We start from the raw sequence: 20,163 nt of genomic DNA, 5'->3' as shown, positions 1-20,163 counted from the left end.
TGTCTTTCCACCCATTAAAATGTATCAGCTAGTTGACTGAATTGAAACAGAAAGAAAGGAATGTGGAAATGGGAATGGGGTACACAATTTCCTAGTTGTTAGACACTTATATGATTGCTCTTGCCTGGGGCCAGAGATCTCAGGACATGGGTACTCAAATGGACCCTGAGTCACCCAAGAGGAAACAAGAAAGATATTCTCAGTGGTCTCTGAAGCATCTGAGAAGAAACCAAAAGGAACAACAAGGGCCTTCACAGCAAAGAAGGCTCACTCTCTAAAGAAGGGACATGGAAAAAGGCCAGGGAAGTCTTATGCAGCGAGTTGGTGTGTTTGTGTAATTAAGCCACATTGCAGACCCAAATGTCTTTGTCTGAATGGCACAACTAGCAATATGGCAAGGTCTCCACCAGAGGTTAGTGGCCCTATATTTCTATCAAGATAAAAGGAGAAAAGAAAGGAATTAAGACTTTTCTGTGATTTTTATATTGAGGAATCCATATGACAATATTTCCAGGTCCCCTCAGAAAAGATTAAACTCATGACATCAGAAGGTGTCAGGACAAATGCAGAGCCCGTGGTGAGTATGCACGTGTGTGCTGATCTGCATGTGGACCATTCATTCCCTTTGGGCCGTGTTGGGAGCTGGTGACCATGGTTCCCACTGCTGAGTGCAATAGAGGTATGGACATTTTGCTGCTGTGCCACAGAACATCACTGCTACCTGAGGGGCTATCCCCACTCATAGCTAAGTATTCAAGGCATGACAGTGGGGAATATCCACTCCTGCCTGCCACCTAAGCTTCTCAAGTCCCAGAGCGTTATTCAGCCAAAGGAGGACTGCATATTAAATGAAGCAGGACACTACCTGGTTAATTTAATAGTTGCTACAAAAAGATTAAAATATCAAACATGCCCTGTCATGATGGAATGACCCAGTTAGGGACACCAAAAATACGCTGGGGACATGAGGGTCATGGAGACTAACGATGGACTGTTTAACGCTGAATGCCAAGGCCACCTGAACAGGAAACCAAGGAAATATCCCAGATATAGTTAATCATTGATGGCCCTGGTGGTACCTACTAATAAATAGGAGACCCCAAAACTGGTAGGCCTCTGTGGGTACTGGGAGCAGTATAAACCTTGCCTCGGTGTTCTTTTGGTCACCTTAGTCAAAATCATGAACAAAGTTGCCATCCTTGAACAGAGCCCTTTGCAACTGTAGCCTTGGAATCTGTTCAAAAAGGCATGTCTGAGGCACTTCTTTAAGACCTTTAGATCCTGCTTGCTCAATGGAAATCCAGGTGTCCACTATTTCCATGCATGCTGACTGGAGTCTATGGCAATGCAAAATTGTCACTGGGTGTACCAGACTCAGATTTGGGACACAAAAGTTTCCTGAAGCAGCCAGCAGTTGTGCCTCTTTTGAATGGCAACTCCTTGCTTGCTGTAGGAAACTGATAGGGCCGAGTATCTCAAAGCTAGAGCACCAGGCGTGACGCTCCTACCTTAACTACCCGTTCTCACTTTGGTGCCTACGAACACAATCAATAAAACTGGATGGACCCAACAGATCCAAATTATTAAATGGAAATGATACAGTCAGAATCAGCCCTAACCAGGATCCCACAGGACCCATGTGCCCCATGAACAAATAACAAGCTTGAGAGAAGGGAACAAATGATGCATAGGGGACAATTTAGTTTCTCCTTTGGCCACATAGAGTCAAAGATTCACAGCCATGCCTGTGTCAGTATGGCATGGGGCCCTGATGATTGTACAAAACACATGCCAGTGAGTCCACTGGATGTGGCCACCATCCAGCCAGGGGATGGCATCTTTTGACTGACACTGAACACGGACATTCTGCCCAATGGGCCAAACTACATGCAATGACAGTAGCCATGCAGGCTGTCCCTACACTATATTTTACTCCATTTCCACTAAATCATGGGCCATTGTCAACAACCCAGCCACCTGGTCAGGAAAACAGCAACCGAGTGACTGAACTATTAAAGGATCCCCTGTGTAGGGAAAAGGACTATGGCCATAGTTTGTTTCCTGGACAGCTAAATATATGTCACTCAATTAGATGCTGGGGCTACCTTGGCCACCCTTAATAGGAACTTATGTCCTGTTTTTGGATATTCCATGAGACTTCACTCTGTCCAAGGAACAGCCTCACTGCACAATCAACATGACAATGGGTACATTCTTCTGGAACATAATGGACGTTCCATACAATAACCAACACCCAACATTGCCCACTGTACCTGGAGAAACACTTCAGGTATCCTAGAAATACAAGTGGAGGTGATCCTGAAGCAGGTGCAATGGCTGCAGGCAATGGGGCATCAGAAGCATCCACCTTTCACCTCTTTAGCATCTCACTTTCTTGATCATGGGATCCTGGACTACGTCACTGCTTTGGGGGTCTTATCCTCCTACCAGTGGTAGTAACTTTCTTTAGCCCAATGAAATGTTCTCTCACTATGGTTTAATAATCTGCACTGAGATTGTGTAAGTCAAGGTAATCATCAATCTGAAAAGATAAACCACTGCCTCCAGTTCAGGAGAAGTTGGTGGGCACATGAAATGTCCTAGCTTTGCTAAGAGGGATGTCTAGGTGATGGGGTAACTGCAAGACAGTTCTCCAATGACCCTTGACTGACTTAGTTCTCTCCACTTTCTTGCTTATTTAAGAGTTCTCAAGAATAATTATAGAATGTGCTGGAATTGTAACATCCTGAAATTGTAACATCCGGAATTTGTAACATGCTGGAATTAACATGCTGGAATTGTAACATCCTGAAATTGTAACATCCTGAAATTGTAACATCCGGAAATGTAACATCCTGTAAAATCCAGAGAGGAACTGGACAGAACAACCTACCTGTGCTCTATACCAACTTCCTATAGGATACAATGTCCTTTAGCACGTTAGCCCTCTGTGACTTGTTACTCCAGGATATAAAACCCAGAGTGGCTGCTTTCCTGGGTTTCTGAGCTGTGGTGCGACAGCGGTGCACACAGTCAACTCCATCAGCTCCCCATGGCTTTCCTGTGTCTTGGGGTATTGACCTATTATAAGTGCAAGACTTTTGTGTTCCCTTGCTGCTTCTCTGTAAATGATAAGCCCACTTTAGGTAACTTGCTGTGTGGGGTGTTCTTTTCCCCAAGCTCAAGTAGGTTAGTAACCAGTGCACGGTGAACCTGCTTCAAAGATGTCATTGACATTGAGACATAGCTGGAATGGTGGTTGCTGATGGTAGGGATAGAGCAAATGAGGGAGTATTATTTAAGGGGTATAGATATTAACTTCTATAAGATGAAAAGATTTCTGTAGGTCGTATCAGTAATAATAGCAGAACATGTGAATATACTTAATGCTACTGCACTGCACTCTTAAATATGCTTAAGATAGACAATTTTATGTTATTTGTATTGACCACAGTTAAACAATTAACATCTTTATTATCGTATTGTTAGCACAGAAGACTTTGCTTTATTTTCTAATTTTCTTGGCAAATGTTCATAAACAATCACTTTGTGATGCTGTTGTTCATAAACTGTGTGGAGGTGTGTGTGTGTGTTGTAGACATGTGGTCTCCCTATCTTGCCCAGGCTAGCATCGAATTTTTGGCCTTACATGATCCTTCCTCCTCAGTCTCTAAAAATGCTCATATTACAGGTGTGAGCCCGAGCACCTGGCCATAAGAAAAATTTATAAGACATTTCATAAGGGACTTCTTCAAAACATATACTCCATTGCAGCCACCTCCGAAGTCAACCTTCTAAGCCATATTTCTATACACAAGTGCACTTCTCCGTCTGTGAGATGACATCACAGTATTAAGTCACAGTATGAAGTCACACAGTATGAAGTCACACAGACACATAGGAGAACAAGGCAAGGAGTCAACCCAACTTTATGAGTGGAAATCACTGCAAAGTCCTGGCATTAATAGGATTTAGGTGTTGCAGCACTTCTCCACTAGCAAAATACCCTCTGATTTCTCTTCCTGGATTGTTTTCAATGTTTTCCTAACATTTAATGCTAAAGCTGAGATTAGAAGGTTTTTATCCTGACTCTAATTGAATGCTATTTCACTTAAAATGTATTGCCTTAAGGAATATAATAATAAATATTGAATAATGTCTGTTACTACTACCAACAGTCCCTTTAGATCTCTTGTTATCATCCTAAATATCATGACTTAGGAAAAGTGTTTGAAAGGGGGTTGAGACAACATTGATCCTGTTTTCAAAATCCTGATACAAGTCAAGCACCCATAAAAGTCAAGAAAATTGTAAGGAAAACATGGTTCAATGATCATTAGCCATTCTGGTCACTGTTGAGTGAAGATTAAGAAAAAGTCTTAAAAACAAATAGCTGAAGCATTGAGAACTCCCGTGAAGTTGATGGTGAGAGGCAGCGTTTGATGTGGCAGTGAGTCAGTGGAAACAGTAAAGAAGCAAGACAACGAGAGACAGCAGAGATGACATTTTGTGAAAAGATGGACACAGCGCTTAGCAAGGGGCAAGACAAATATTGGAGAAATGGCAAGACAGCCATCAGTGAGAGAGGGTGAGACGGTGATCAGTGCTACAGCAATCACAGCTACAGAGTTGCTAACATTGCAGAGCAGTTAACACTAGCCAAACACTGTTTTAAGAGCCATCATCTTTCCTGACAGGCAGTGGAGCCAGGCAGATGGGCAAGGGGCCACAGAGCCACTGCTTCATGCAGGCCAGCCGCTCGGTGCTGCAGTTCCCCCGCCAGAGCCCAACCCACCCAAGCTGGGGAGCCTGGAGGGTCTTCACGCAGGTCCCACGTTAGAGACTGCTTGGCACCATTTTGGCTCCTGCACACCTGTAAGGGTCCCCTGCCCACCTGCCCCATACCAGATGAGCCAGGAAATAAGGCTTTTGGCTAGATAGTCCATTTGAAGTCCCCCTTAGCATACCTGACTATATCATGAGGGACAGGACTAGCTGGATTTCCTAGGCCAACTAAGAATCCCTAACCCTAGCTGGGAAGGTGACTGCTTCCACCCTTAAACATGGGGCTTGCAACTTAGCTCATACCCAAACAATCAGATAGTAAAGAGAGCTCACTAAAATGCTAATTAGACAAAAACAAGAGGTAAAGAAATAGCTAGTCATCTATTGCCTGAGAGCACAGCGGGAGGGACAATGATTGGGATATTAACCAGGCATTCGAGCCCCCAACTGCTACCTTCCTTAGGTACCCTCCCTTTGTATGGGAGCTCTATTTCCAGTCTATTTCACCCTATTAAATCTTGCAACTACACTCTTCCAGTCCATTCTTGTTACGGCTGGAGCTGAGCTTTTGCTCGCCATCCACCAGTGCTGTTTGCTGCCCTGGCAGGCTCTCTGTGACTTCCATCCCTCCAGATCCGGCAGGCTGTCCACTGGCCTCCTGATCCAGCAAGGCACCCATTGCCACTCCTGATCGGGGTAAAGGCTCGCCAATATTCCTGCACGGCTAAGGGCCTGGGTTTGTCCTAATCAAGCTGAACACTAGTCACTGGGTTCCCCGATTCTCGTCCGTGACCCATGGCTTCTAATAGAGCTATAATGCTCACGGCATGGCCAAAGATTCCATTCCTTGGAATCCATGAGGCCAAGAACCCCAGATCAGAGAACATGAGGCTTGCCACCATCTTGTAAGTGGCTCGCCTGCCATTTTGGAAGCAGCCCACCACCATCTTGGGAGCTCTGGGAGCAGAGACCCCCGGTAACACTTGTTGCTCTTTCTCTTCGTCATTTTTCCTCTAATGCCAGTTATTTATCCATCAGCCATTTTATCTTATTTCCTGGCTTGATATATATATTTGGTTTGCAGTTTTGTCTTTGGCTCCCTGATAATTATGTTTGTTTAGGGTAGGACAGTTGGTTTTAAGTATTCTCCTGTTCTGTTGACTCTAAGAAGCCAGAGTCACATTGTTCTATGGCCACAACTAGGCCTTTGGGGCTCACGGTTGGCCACCCCACTGAGGCTCCAGGATTTCCTGCATTGTTCAGCTTCTGGATACTCCAGGGATTCCTGGCATTTGGTGTGGGGACACTCCTAGACTGATACTCGGGTATTCTGGCTTTTTGGCATTTGGTATTGTTGGCCACTCCCTGAATGCTCCAGGGTTTTCATCACTGACATTCCTCCTAGGACTGTGGATTGGAGGCTCACCCTATGAGAATCTTGATTTGTCTTTTCTTGGTTTCTGCCCTAAAGTTATCATGTTCCATAATGGCATTTTGTTTTCTTTTTGTCACTTTATTTACACTTTTTATTCTACACTTTACTTAATAACAATACCGCTTTAAGGCTGGGCATAGTGACTCACACCTGTAATCCCAGCACTTTGGGAGGCTAAGGTGGATGGATCATTTGAGATCAGGAGTTCAAAACCAGCCTGGACAGAATGGTGAAACCGTGTCTCTACTAAAAATACAAAAAAAAAAAAAAAATGAGCCAGACGTGGTGACGAGCACATGTAATCCCAGCTACTTGGATGGCTGAGGCATGAGAATCACTTGAACCCAGGAGGCAAAGGTTGCAGTGAGCCAAGATCCTGCCACTGCACTCAAGACTAGGTGACAGAATGACACCCTGTCTCAAAAAATAATAATAAATAAAAATTTAAAAAATCAAAATACTGCTTTAGTCATATTTTGTCCACTAAGAAATGCTTACAATCCACTTTCATAACGTCTTGCTACCTCTACTTACACCTCCTATGCAGGAAGTGGAAATCTGAGATGAGAACAATGAAGGCCCCATCACCTTCCCTCTTGTTAGACTTAGACAAACTTCTGTGTCCAGGAGAAATCCTTGCTAGACATGGGGACAATGGCAAGCATCACAGAGGACTTGCCACTATGGTGTCTATTAGGCTATTGGAGCAAATTCAAATTCACCTTAGAGAAAAAGAAACTCATTTTCTATCACAACACTGCTTGGGTTCAACACAAATTAGAAAACCAAGAGACTTGTCTTAAACATGTTCCCATACATTTTAATGCTATTTCACAATTAGACCTATTCTGTAAAAAAGAAGAAAAATGGTCTCTTGTGTACATGCTTTTATGGTCCTTTACTCCCTCCTGTTATTTCCAGGCACCAGGAAGCCACACCTGGAGGATTCCCTCTTTGCTGTTCTCCCTAGATGGCCTACAAGGCCTCCTCGGAGTTTCCTCTATCCCCTAGTTCTGAGGGAGGTCTGACCAGTTCTCTAAAATGGGATTTAACCTTAAGGTAATAAAGAAACCCCCCTGACCCCCGCCGCCTTATCCAACTAGCCCCAGCCTATACTCCTTGCTATGAAACCTTAAACCCTTATGAGCCACTCTTAAACATGGTCTCTAAGGTTTACAACAATAGGGACAGGACAAAAGAGGTGGAGATAATAAGAAGAAATAGCCACAAGCACAATTATTAGCAACTGCTTTAAAACCCTGCCACCCCAGGATTGCCCATCCCAAGAAAGTATTACAAGATCAGTGTCTAGGATGCCTAGATGAGAGCCTCCAATGTATCAGCCCTTCAGTCAGAATCAGTGTGCATACTATTAATATAAGCAAAAGGGATATTGGAAATAAGAATGTCTTAAGCGTCCCTGGTGGGAGAGGAATTGGCTCCCTGTCAATACAAGAACTAACCTTCTTTCACTAGCCCCAACTAGGTGCCTTGCTCTAGTGAAGTTGACACAGCTCCGATGACTGAAGGAATACCAGGGTCCTGAGTCTCAAGACGATTTAGATAAAATGACACCAACACGCGTGGAGTGGTTTTAAGAAGTGGAGAGTTTAATAGGCAAGAAAGAAAGGAGAAGCTTCCCTACACAGAGACAGAGGAAGGGGCCTCCAAGCAGAGACAGGAAACTCCAAGTGTGGCGGAAAACAGCCAGTTATACGGAGAGGCTGGAGGAGGCGGAAAACAGCCAGTTATATGGAGAGGCTGGAGGAGGTGGTGTCTGATTTACATAGGGCCCAGGGGATTGTTTTGACCAGGTATGTCATTCACATAGCTGCAAAAAGCTGGCCCTCCCACCCTAGCCTTTTAATATGCAAAGGCAGGGCACAGTGATGTTCTACACACATTGGGATTTACAGGGGTGGCCAGTCATAGTGGGGACAAGGAGAAGACTGCAGGAATCACCATGTTTGGGTGGACCCAGTTTCTAATGGTCTGCATTTGCATATCAAAGCTTGCCTACCCTGCCCTAAGAGCTGGGACTTTCCTTCCAGAAAAGAAACATTTCTGGAGCTGCTTTTAAAAAAAATGTTCCAAGGACCTCTTTTCCTCTCTATCTACCTAAAATAATTTCTTAATAACTCCTATAACAAAATTATCAGGCATCCCATACCCTTAACCTGGTGGATAGCTTTTGTACTGGCAGACAAGTGGCCAGTTGAACATCTTTCTGGTGTCTCCACTGCTGAGTGAGCTCTCTAGTAAAGCTCCAGATAATTCTGGGGTCTCCCTTTGAGCAACGTGGCCCACCCCCTTCCTTCCTTATTTCATGTTTTGGTATCCCCTTCCCTACCTCTTCCTGTCTTTCATGCCTATTGGGGCAAAGTTTAGCCAGGTAGACAAGTCTTGGTTTTGTAAATAACTTGGATTCAGCTGTTTTGTGTAAGTCACTTAGTTTGTGAGGTATGTTTTGTGTCTACCATTTTATCAAATTGGCTTATAAATAAAAGACGACTCATAAATTAAACAAATAAGACTAGTCTATACCTGTTAGTTTGAAGAGAATGTTGTCTTTTCTAAAATTTAACTTTAAGATTTGTACTAAGGCAAGCCACTAATGTCGGTAGGCTTTAAAATGGTTAAAATGACATCAACTAGTGAGCTTTTTGTATAGTTAAAATCATAAAATTGTAGAATGGTTTTCATCTATAGAATGCCAATGAAGCAGCCTCCTTGTCTGGGGTAAATGCCAAGGTTCTTGCTCTCACAGCCAAGGAGATCACGGTCACGGACACACACACCCACACACACACACACAGGGTTTGGAGCAAGAGTTCAATAGCAAAAAGAAAAGAATAGCCCTCCATGACAGAGAAGGGTCTTGAGCAGGCTGCCAAGTTGTAGTAAAACTGTCAGGGTTTGTATAAATAGGCTAGTGAGGAGGAGTGCCTTATCTTCCCAAGGCCTGAAGATTTAGTTGGGACCAGTTGTTCTATCTGTATAGAGCGGAGTTGTCTATTAGCTTTTACTCTTAGCCTATGTTTCTTTGTTTTGCTTATCTGGGAGGGTGAGTTTCTATGTCTGTTTCCAGACATCTTGCAGCTCTAGGCATTCCCCCAGTCTGCTTTTAGCTTCTCTTCTTAGTGTGCCTAGAGGGAAAGGAATATGCTTATTAAGGCACCCTGTTTTTACAGGGGCTCATTGTATAAGTGTGAAGCTTGGTGATTACCCAGGAGACTCCCCCTACTTTCCTTCTGTGCCCCAGCTGTCTAATCTGTGTTTTACAGCCTGAACTTTCAGGCTGCCTTTTGTTGGAAAGGAAATGATTTCTTTGAACTGCATGACATTAGAAAGGGGATTATTTTTGAGCTGCTTTCCATTAGAAGGAAAGTTTTCTGCTGGGGCTTGCTTTACCCTCACTGTCCACCTGAATAATTTCTTTCTGCCTCCTACAACACCAATGTCTAGTGGGCAGCTTATAATTTCTTGCTTCCTAGGTATATATCAAATGTGTCAAACAAATGCAATCTTTACGGGAAAAATAATTTTTGTCTAATTTGGAAGTTATTAAAAGGGAGGTTCAAAATATGAGGAAACCACTAAATAAAGAGAGATATGAGGAGAGTTATAGGTGGAAGATGTATGTTTTTTCAGGGAGGGCTATAAAGAAAGAGTAACTTTGTGTGAAAAAGGATCTTGCATGATAAACTCTTGTCCTAGAGTAAATTGACTAATTATCTAAGAAAGGTATAGTATAGGTGAAGTTAGAAAGCTCAAGCATGTTATAGCGAGCCTGTGTAAGTCAAGGTAAGGTTTGTGAACAGGAATTTATGAAAGAAATTTTGTGCATGATTAAGCCTGCTATAATTGAAGAAAAATTGTTTGTAGTAAACTTTCTAGAAAATGGTCTGCATATTGAAACTGTTTTTTTTTTTAAATTATTGATTTACTAAATTATAGAAATTTTGTTTTTGAGGCTAGATGCAGTGACTTGTTCCTATAATTCTGGTACTTTGGGAGGTTGAGGTGGGTGGATCACTTGAGGTCAGGAGTTCAAGACCAGCCTGTCCAAAATGGTAAAACCCCATCCCTACTACAAATACAAAAATTAGCCAGAAGCAGTGGTACATACCTGTAATCCCAGCTAAGCTATTTGGGAGGCTGAGGCAGGAGAATGACTCGAACCTGGAAGGCGGGGGTTGCAGTCAGCCAAGACTGCCCTACTGCACTCCTGCCACGGTGATACAGTGAGACTCCATCTCAAAAAAAAAAAAGAAAAGAAAATTTTGATTTTGATACAATGATGAGATTCTTTTAAAACTTCTGAGATTGGTGTCTTAGAGTTTCAACTGTTATGTTTTGCTGCTTTTAGCTTGTTCTCCCTTTAAAAAGACCTGGGATAATTGCTGTCTCCTTTAGCTCCTTCATCAGCTCCTGTGACTTTTTCACCTCCGGTTCTGACTGCTGTTGCAGCCTTGATGCTAAAGTGTTTTGTCCTAGAGGTCTGTGGAAGCAATGTTTTCCCCCAGTATAGTATTATTCTATGTACTTAATGTTTCTTAACATATGTAACCTTATTTGGGTCTTTACTTTTTTATTTTTATACTGCTTTAAAATATTAGTTTTTCTTTGAGATGGAGTCTCACTCTATCGTCCAGGCTGGAGTGCAGTGGTGTGATCTTGGCTTACTGCAACCTCTGCCTTCTGGGTTCAAGTGATTCTCCTGCCTCAGCCTCCCAAATAGCTGGGACAACAGGCACCCGCAACCACACCAGGAAAATTTTTTTTTTTTTTTTTTTGAGACAGAGTCTCACTCTGCTCCCAGGCTGGAGTGCAGTGGCCGGATCTCAGCTCACTGCAAGCTCCGCCTCCCCGGTTCACGCCATTCTCCTGCCTCAGCCTCCCGAGTAGCTGGGACTACAGGCACCCGCCACCTCGCCCGGCTAGTTTTTTGTATTTTTAGTAGAGACGGAGTTTCACCATGTTAGCCAGGATGGTTTCGATCTTGTGACCTCGTGATCGGCCTGTCTCGGCCTTCCAAAGTGCTGGGATTATAGGCTTGAGCCACCGCGCCCGGCCTTCAGCACCAGGAAAATTTTTTGTATTTTTAGTAGAGATAGGGTTTCACCATGTTCGCCAGAGTGGTCTCGATCTCCTGACCTCTTGATCTACCCACTTAAGGGCTAATGAGTGCCTTCCCACCTCCATTCTGTCTGGCCTAGAATGTTTAATTGGTTATAAATATTTTTATTCCAAGCCCCTTGTCCAAAGGAACTACCAAAGAAACCTAAAAAAGTCTAATTCAGGCCATGGTGGGGAACAGGGAGTCAGACACACCTCACTCTACCCCATTTTAAATGTAGGTCAGATTCAAAAGACCTTTTAAAATTATGAAAATAAAATAGTGCCGTTTTCCACAAAAGAAAAAAATAACTTCTTTGTTCAACCAGAAGACTTAGCCTTACTAAAAACTTAAAAAGAAGAAACTGGCTGGGTGTTCATGCCTAAAATCGCAACCCTTTGGGAGGCTGAGGTGGGTGGATCACTTGAGGCCAGGAACTCGAAACCAGCCTTGCCAACATCGTGAAACCACATCTCTACTAAAATTACAAAAACTTAGCTGGGCATGGTGGTACATGTCTGTAATTCCAGCTATTCAGGAGGCTGGGACATGAAAATAGCTTGAAACTGGGAGGCAGAGGTTGCAGTGAGCCCAGCCGAGGTTGTGCCACTGGACTCCAGCCTGGGCAACAGAGCAAGGCTCTATCTTAAAAAAAAAAAAAAAAAAAAAAAATGGCCGGGCACGGTGGTTCACGCCTGTAATCCCAGCACTTTGGGAGGCCGAGGCAGGCGGATCACAAGGTCAGGAGATCGAGACCACGGTGAAAGCCCGTCTCTACTAAAAATACAAATAATTAGCCGAGCGCGGTGGTGGGCGCCTGTAGTCCCAGCTACTCAGGAGGCTGAGGCCGGAGAATGGCATGAACCTGGCAGGCGGAGCTTGCAGTGAGCCAAGATCGTGCCACTGCACCCCAGCCTGGGCGACAGAGCAAGACTCTGACTCAAAAAAAAAAAAAAAAAAAAAAGGATCCCCCAAGAATTAATTATAACAAGAATAAAGGGACCCTTATCAGATATTCTTAATTACTCTAACTACTGTTAGGCTTCAGGAAGTCACTAGTTGGGTACAGCTATCCAGCTGTTTCTTATGAGGTCCTCTGCAGGCATAAAAGGTGGATACCATAACCTCCATTTATAAAACATAGAAAATTTAAGGCTGTTGTTTTGCAAACACATAGATTAATAATGTGGTTCTGTGGGTGGACATAGGTACATTAATTTTTCTCTTTCTTCCAATTATAATTTTCTTGTTTAACCTCCTAGTAAAGTATATATCTTCTAAATTTCATGTGAAGATAGTAAGATCTGTCACAACTCCTCCAATCCATTCTGTCTTCTGATCCCACAAATGAAAGCATCCTGCCATTGGGCCCCTTAGTTCGGGTATCAGAGATTTTTTACTCCTCAAATGCTAGGGAAGGCCTGCACCATAAAGTCAGCAGGAAGCACTTACAGAAAATGGACTCTGCTCTTCTGCAGTCCCCTTAAGATTAAGGAGGAGTATCTAATCTCTGAGTGGGGAAAGAGGTGGGAGGTGGGTGGGACTCAAATCTGGAACAGATTGAAGACTAGCTGACACAAGGAAGAGACACTGGAAGCACCTGTCCATAAGACATGCCTACCAGTGCCATGTCAGTTTACCATTGCCATGGCAACACCTGAAAGTTACTGCCCATTTTCTAGCTACTTCGGAATAACCCACTGCTTAATTAGCAGTCATTAAAAGTGGGAATAATATGAGTGTGAAACTGCCCCTGCACCGCTGCTCCAGGCCCACTGACTGTGAGTAGCTCCACTCCACAAGAACAGTCACAGAGCTGTAACCGCCACCTCAGTAAAGCCGTTTCCTTCCACCACCCGCTTACGCTGCGCTCCTTCCTGAGTGAGGCCAAGAACCTGCCCTGCCCCACTTTTGTCAAGTTAATTGACAGAAAACTACTCATAATATCCTCTCTTTATTTTTTCACTCTTATAGGCTATGTAATGACTTTCTCCTTTCCATTTACCATATTGTGTTTTGTGTCCTTTTTCTTTCCCTCTTCTTTATACACCCTTCATCAGGTAGTCACAGGCTTCAATTCAGTTCTTTCTTGTGGTAGTATGGCTCATGAGAAACACTGATTCTTCTGGGTATGAGGCCATTCACCATTTTCATATGTAACACCATAAAAAGTACTGTGACATAAGCCTCCACTTTACAAACTGACCACTGTCAAGCCTCATCTCCCAACCAATAGAAATTTTTTGTTCCTCACTAGTTCACATAGGAGTAGAAATTTCAGGTTTAAATTGTGGATTTGCACTTTACCACGTGGTGTATTCAAGAAGATGAATAATATTAATACATCAGTAGGTCCGGGCACAGTGGCTCAAGCCTGTAATCCCAGCACATTGGGAGGCTGAAGCAGGCAGATCACCTGAGGTCAGGAGTTTGAGACCAACCTGGCCAACACAGAGAAACTCCATCTCTACTAAAAATACAAAAATTAGCCAGGTGTGGTGGCACATGCCCGTAATCCCAGCTACTTGGGAGGCTGAAGCAGGAGAATGGCTTGAACCAGGGAGGCAGAGGTTGCAGTGAGCCAAGATCATGCCACTGTACTCCAGCCTGGGTGACAGAGCAATACTCTATCTCAAAAACAACAACAAAAAATCAGTAGCTTTGAATTTTAAACATCTTTTTGACAAGAAACTCATCATTCTTTCTGTCTAAAATAATGTTCTGATTCTTTCAGGAATGAGCCTGGTTTGATGCCTCTCTCCCCAACATGATAGAAGTGTGGCATAAATCTATGAAAAACTCCATTTCCCTGTGTCTACAAGAACTACCTTTGATTGAAAACTTCTTCCCTTGCTCTAGTCCTTTCTTCTACACCCAGCTCTACCTAATCTGTGACACAAAACAATACTTATCAGGAAAGATTCTGGAAAGAGCAAAAGACTTCTAACAGGTGTCAGAGATTCCTGCACCACCATCTGTCCATCTGTAGAGGGGGTTGTGAGTGTGAGGAAGAGCAGAGCTTGTAAATCTACCTGCTTTCACTCCCACTGTATTTCCTAACAACAGCAACCACAGCAACAGCCATAACATCACAGGACAAACGTCTACTACTTCCAAGGCTTTTATCTCAGTAAATCTCTCCCTCTATCTCAGGCAGCTGGAAGATTTGATACTCATACAAATAGTGCTGTAGCTTTCTGTTCATAACTGGAAAAGCAGACAAGACCCAATGTAATACAGGCATTCTTTAAGCCAGTTACCATTCAGTTTTGGATCATCACTGCACACATATACCCAGCATAGGTCTAATATATATGTAAAAATCCATGAAGCAAGGGTTACAATAGCTTGTGTTTTCTATTGTATTGTATTTTCCTCTTATGTCATCTTCTCCTTTTTGTCATTAAAAAAAATCTGTTCAAGTCAGTCTAAATGAATTATTGAATCACAAGTAGATAAAATCATTTATTTGATAACACCTTGACCCAATGAATATGCTTCTTTGCAAGACAGAGTCCTCATTTCCAAGATAGCAAGCCTGACATAATTATACTGGAGCAAGCCCACAAGTAATGATGGTAGCTTTGCCTTATTGTCAGCCCTGGGGCAAGAATTAGACAAAAGATAACAAGGTAGGATAAAGATTACATAAGAAAGAAGGACAGCAACAGGACATGGTTACCTTTTATAGGGTGATATTTTGATAATGGATGATGAGTAGTAATGCCTTAGACAGGGATGGGTGGGAATGATTGAAGGTCTGAGTACTTTAGCACAGATTAAGAACAAATCATTAGGATTTTAAGAGTGTGTACAGTTAGTGAAGAAAAAGCCCTAGAATTTAATTTCTGGATAAAACATTCTTGGATTATATTTAAGAATACTGTCCATACTAAGTAAGCATATTTATGATAGCGGTGATGACTGTAGTGCTGAATATTTAAACAATAAAAACAAAATTAATTGTCACATGCATAACGTCCTGAATACTATTGTAAATATTTTATCTTATTTTATTTAAACTATCAACTGCACTGTAAGGTAGGTACAATTATTGTCACAGTCACACAGCTATGGAAACTGAGACACAGAGAAGTTTAGTTGCTTGATTAATTTCAAGCAATCGGCAAGCCATGGAGCATCTATATCAGGGCCTGCCAGGACATGTGACTATAAAAAAAAGTTTTAACTTTTTAACTCAAAGAAGGTATGTGTCTGGGTTAATGGAAAGCTTCAGGACCCTCAGAAAACATTATTAACAAGTAAATGAAAGGTGTATCTGGAAGATTAAGTTCTACCAGAGTCCTCATTTCAGTGGGTCCAATAGTGCACTTAGGGAGATGACTGGGCATATTGAGGATAGGACGAGAGAAATGAAAACGCAGCCAGCCTTCTATATTATTCTTTTTTTTTTTTTTTGAGACGGAGTCTCACTCTGTCGCCCAGGCTGCAGTGCAGTGGCCGGATCTCAGCTCACTGCAAGCCCCGCCTCCCGAGTTCACGCCATTCTCCTGCCTCAGCCTCCCGAGTAGCTGGGAATACAGGCGCCCGCCACCTCGCCCGGCTAGTTTTTTGTATTTTTTAGTAGAGACGGGGTTTCACCGTGTTAGCCAGGATGGTCTCGATCTCCTGACCTCGTGATCCGCCCGTCTCGGCCTCCCAAAGTGCTGGGATTACAGGCTTGAGCCACCGAGCTCGGCCTATATTATTCTTAACAGGCTTGTACCAAATATCCTCTGGGTGAATTGGGGTGACTGAAGAGAAGAAAGACACAGGAGTGAAATTCTGTGAGCACAAGGGGAAAGTTCTACACTCAGACTGAGCCAACAGAATTTCTGAACTGACAACCAGTGAGGCGCAGGATGCTCAGTGCAGAGAGGAGGAAGCAGGTGGTCCCTGCAGTCGGAAGCCCAGCTCCCATCCCAGCTGCTTTGCATGTCCCTCCCAGCTGCCCTACCTTCCAGAGCCCATATCAGTGCCTGGGTCAGAGCTCTGGGGAGGAACTGCTCAGTTAGGACCCAGAGGGAACCATGGAAGCCCCAGCGCAGCTTCTCTTCCTCCTGCTACTCTGGCTCCCAGGTGAGGGGAACATGAGGTGGTTTTGCACATCACTGAAAACTCCTGCCACCTCTGCTCAGCAACAAATACAATTAAAATTCAGTGTAGATCAGCAAGTTTAGTACTACTCAAAGACAGTGGGTTTGATCTTGATTACATGAGTGCATTTCTGTTTTCTTTCCAATCTCAGATACCACGGGAGAAATTGTGATGACGCAGTCTCCAGCCACCCTGTCTTTGTCTCCAGGGGAAAGAGCCACCCTCTCCTGCAGGGCCAGTCAGAGTGTTGGCAGCTACTTAGCCTGGTACCAGCAGAAACCTGGGCAGGCTCCCAGGCTCCTCATCTATGGTGCATCCAGCAGGGCCACTGGCATCCCAGCCAGGTTCAGTGGCAGTGGGTCTGGGACAGCCTTCACTCTCACCATCAGCAGCCTGGAACCTGAAGATTTTGCAGTTTATTTCTGTCAGCAGTATAGTAACTGGAACCCACAGTGATTCAACCTGAAACAAAAACCTCAACAAAACCATCAGTGTTTACTAGATTATACCAGCTGCTTCCTTTATAGACAGCTAGTGTGGTGGCCACTCAGTTTTAGCATCTCTGCTCTATTTGGACATTTTGTGGTTCTAAAAAAAAAAAAAACCCTTGAACAATTTGCACTTTGATTCTTGGACTCTCTTCAACTGAGGCACCAGAATCCCAGGTTTCCAGAAATAGTGTCTCACTGTATGAATCCTTATATAGACCCAGTAGTTCTACACTTTCCCAGTAGAAGTAGCTCAGTGCATGCTACACCGCCCCATTCGAATTCTACAACATTCTAAGTAGTAGAAAATTCTATGTATTTATGCAAATAGTTGACTCAGTAAAGCTGTTCATGCGAAGATACTACCATGGCTGAATAAATCCCATTCTTTTTCTTTCTTCAGGCTATCAACATTTCAGTGGCAATTGGTTATTGTGGAAACTTTTGCCATTTAAAAGTGAACTAAATTATTTCTTCAATTTTCTTTAAGGTTCAGTAGTTTGTAAAAGGATTAAAGTCTGTAAAAATAAAGTACATACTGGAAAAGGAAGAAATAGACTATTCCTAATGACGTCTGCAAATGACCAAGTAGAAGGAGGGATAGAAACAGTTGTTTTCATTATTTTTCTCCAAGACTTCCTTCCAAAAGGGATTTCATTGATCATATTCATTTATTATGTCAATAAAACATGTCGACATTATGTAACATCTGCTGTGAAGCACTGAGGATACATCTTATCTGTATTATTCTTGCCAAAAATTAATGCTGTGAATTAAATCAAGAGTAAACATCATACAAACTCAATTGGGAGGACATTCTTCAACATAACTGGCCAGTAACCTTCAAAAGTTTCATGGCCATGAAGGAGAAACAAAAGTGAAAAACTGTCACAGATTTAAAGATATTAAAGACAAGATGACCAAATAAAATGAAGAAACCTGAATTTTATCTTGTAATATAAAAAAATGACATTAATGGGAAAAGCAGTGAAATCCATATGGTATTTTAAAGGAGTTAACTAATAACATTATATGTATGTTCATCTCATGGTTGTGATACTTACACTGTGATTATGCATGATGCTGACATTAGAACAAGCTGGAGGAGGAGTCTATGTGAAGCATCTTTGCTATATTTTAAAAATTTTAAGTTTAAAAATATTTCCAAATAAATTAAAAACTCGTACAAACACACAAGAAACTAAAAATATAAGAAAAAGGTGTTGTTTTAAAAAGTCCGCAAGTTTCCTCCTATTTTGCACCTATTCTTATGTCTGATTCTCATCTCCATTAAAGACAGTCATAGCTCTCATTATGTGGAGTGTAATCACTAATTTGCTCAGTTCTAAGAAGGCAACTTAAAAATTGACAGTGTGTTCCTTCATGACTGTGAAATCTAGGGATCAGGGTTCTCTATTTGTGAAGACCTTGGTTTCTCTTTAAACTGAGGGTGCAGAGTTCAATTTCTCCAATACAAAATTACTTGTGTTAGTCCTTAATCTTATTCCACTTCAGTGTGGCTACTATGTTCTTTCAAATGTACTTGAGAAGGCATCTCTGTTTGTGGCATCACAAAGAGTTGAATAAACCTTCTCTGCAAAAATCAACAACGAACACACATACAAATGTAAAGCTACAAATTAAAGCTATTTCAGCACTGAAAATTAGCAAAGCATAAAATAATTAAAGATGTGTATTCTTTATAGAAAAAAGAAGTACTAGTATTTTGAGTAAGGACAGAAAAAGGCTGTAGCCTGTTGCCTGTGACAGCACCCTTCTACTCCCAGCTCAGTCAGCATGAATTACAGAACTGGAGTTTTACCAATATGAGCATAGCAAATAAAACTAGCAGCTTGCTGCCAACGCGGGTGGACTTGAGTAAAGCCAAGGAGTGGAGTAACCTTCTTCAGTGTTTCCAATTAAACATGGAGAATCATATAAAAAATAAACAGAAAAAGCCCACAGCTTTGCTAGTGCAAGATGGGGCCTTGTGTGGGACAAGTAGTACATCTGCTGACAGATTTCTGGATAAGACAGAGCCATATGCTGAAACAATCTCTGCACACGTTCCTGGTGACTTAGAAGCTATGTATTCTAGTGATGAGACCCAGGAGTGCCCAGTGCAAAGTAAAACCAGAGGGAGGTAAAAACTAGATACATTTTGCTTGTGTTTTTAAAACTACACACAGATGGATTGACAGAAGATAGATTTGTAAGCTCCAGATATTTGAGCAAAACTTCTTCTCCAATCCTTGTTGACCACTAAGCTGTGCAGATACATTTGTGGTTCCTATAAATTCAAACTAAAGATTAATATTAAGAATAAAAAGAAGCAGAGATATCAGAGGTCAAACGCCACGTGAGATACAGATTTTTCAATATCAAGCATTGAAAATACATTTACTATATCTAATCCACTCACTAGTATAGCCCAAACTACCCTCTCTTAAATGTGCTCAGAACACTCACATTAGCTTACAGTTTGGCAACATTATCTAACACAAAGCTTATCTTACAATAAAGTGTTGAATATCTTAGGTAATTTGTTGGATACTATACTGAAAGAGAAAATAGAATAGTCGTAGGAATACTGGAAGTACTATTTCTACTTGAATGCGTATCACCCTCACACCATCTCAAAGTCAAAAAAATATAACTCCAACTACCATAAGTCAGGTACTATCAGTAAGTTCGGACAAGTAACTAAGGAGAAAATTAAAAAATGCTCAGAAAAATGAAGCAAAGTCAAGGCCTGACATGGTGGCTCAAGCCTGTAATCCCAGTACTTTGAGAGGCTGATGCAGAAGCATCACTTGAGGCCAGGAGTTTGAGACCAGGCTGTGCAAAATAGTGACATCCTTGTCTTTACAAAAAATTTTTAAAAAATAGCAGAGAGTGGTGGCCTTCACCTACATCCCAGCTACTCAGGAGAATGAAGCTGGAGGATCACTGAAGCCCAAGAGGTCGAGGCTGCAGTGAGCTATGATCACACCACCACATTCCAGCCTATGTGACAGAGTGAGACCCTGTTTCTAAGCAAATTTAAATTTAAATTTAAAAAACCAATAATCTAAAGAGAGATACTGTAATATATTATCAAAAATGTGCAGTTTACAGTTTAAAAAATCCTGGAAAAAAACAGAGAAGTATGATCTATATTGAAGGAACAAAAATAAAGTAACTACAATAAAAACAACAGAAAACAGTCAATGAAAGTTGATTCTAACTTTTCCTAAATA

At 42.2% G+C, this 20,163-nt stretch overlaps 1 gene segment (V, D, J or C); it reads left to right on the top strand.

Annotated features, from left to right (window-relative positions):
- Positions 1–16,259: 16,259 nt before the first annotated feature.
- Positions 16,260–16,892, top strand: LOC117062892. The segment is given in 2 exon segments: positions 16,260–16,418; positions 16,588–16,892. Coding segments are annotated over 2 exon segments (449 nt in total).
- Positions 16,893–20,163: the final 3,271 nt, after the last annotated feature.

This window comes from Trachypithecus francoisi, unplaced genomic scaffold (genome assembly GCF_009764315.1).
Source record: "Trachypithecus francoisi isolate TF-2019V2 unplaced genomic scaffold, Tfra_2.0 Lachesis_group17, whole genome shotgun sequence".
Lineage (NCBI taxonomy): Eukaryota > Metazoa > Chordata > Mammalia > Primates > Cercopithecidae > Trachypithecus > Trachypithecus francoisi.
The sequence above is the reverse complement of the archived record's forward strand: the minus strand, read 5'-3'. Positions and strand labels throughout refer to the sequence as shown.